We start from the raw sequence: 1,085 nt of genomic DNA, 5'->3' as shown, positions 1-1,085 counted from the left end.
GCTACACACACACACACACACTGGTACATACAGGCTAACACAGCTACACACACACACACACACTGGTACATACAGGCTAACACAGCTACACACACACACACACACTGGTACATACAGGCTAACACAGCTACACACACACAGGTAGACACACACACACACGGGTACATACAGGCTAACACAGCTACACACACACAGGTACACACACACACACACGGGTACACACACACACACACACACACACACACACACGGGTACACACACACACACACACACACACTGGTACACACACACACACACACACACTGGTACATACAGGCTAACACAGCTACACACACACAGGTAGACACACAGGTACACACATACACAGGTACACACACGCACGGGTACATACAGGCTAACACAGCTACACACACACACGGGTACATACAGGCTAACACAGCTACACACACACAGGTAGACACACACATACACACACACACACGCACGGGTACATGCAGGCTAACACAGCTACACACACACAGGTAGACACACATACACAGGTACACACACGCACGGGTACATACAGGCTAACACAGCTACACACACACAGGTAGACACACATACACAGGTACACACACGCACGGGTACATACAGGCTAACACAGCTACACACACACAGGTAGACACACACATACACACACACACACACGCACTGGTACACACTGGTACACAAACACACACACACACACACAGATACACACACACACTGTGAGGGGAGGAGTCTCACTCTGTGTGTGTTTCAGGGACTTGAAGAGTAAGAACGTGCTGCTGAAGTCCAACCTGACCGCCTGCATCGCTGACTTCGGCCTCGCTCTCAGGTTTGAGGCGGGAAAATCTCCTGGAGACACGCACGGACAGGTGAGTCCACCTGAGACACCTGACCTTTAACCTTGAATCCTTTTACAGTGATGGTGGAGGACATCAGTGTCTGTCAGTCCATCACACATCAGTCCGGTCGAGGCAGATGGCCGCCCACCCTGAGTCATGGTTCTGCTCGAGGTTTCTGCCTCTTAAAGGAAGTTTTTCCTTGCCTCTGTCTCCTAGTGC

General features: G+C 51.0%; 1 protein-coding gene across 1 annotated transcript in view; it reads left to right on the top strand.

The window, feature by feature from the left end:
- The window catches only part of acvr2aa (activin A receptor type 2Aa), a 39,156-nt gene that overhangs the window by 22,191 nt on the left and 15,880 nt on the right, over nt 1-1,085 (top strand). The window contains exon 8 of the mRNA XM_046054814.1: nt 782-896. Within this exon, the coding sequence (XP_045910770.1) occupies nt 782-896 (115 nt within the window). The remainder of the gene's footprint in view (nt 1-781; nt 897-1,085) is intronic.

The sequence above is a fragment of the Micropterus dolomieu genome, linkage group LG07 (genome assembly GCF_021292245.1).
Source record: "Micropterus dolomieu isolate WLL.071019.BEF.003 ecotype Adirondacks linkage group LG07, ASM2129224v1, whole genome shotgun sequence".
In the NCBI taxonomy this organism is placed as follows: Eukaryota; Metazoa; Chordata; class Actinopteri; order Centrarchiformes; family Centrarchidae; genus Micropterus; species Micropterus dolomieu.
This window is presented reverse-complemented; position numbering and strand designations above follow the sequence as displayed.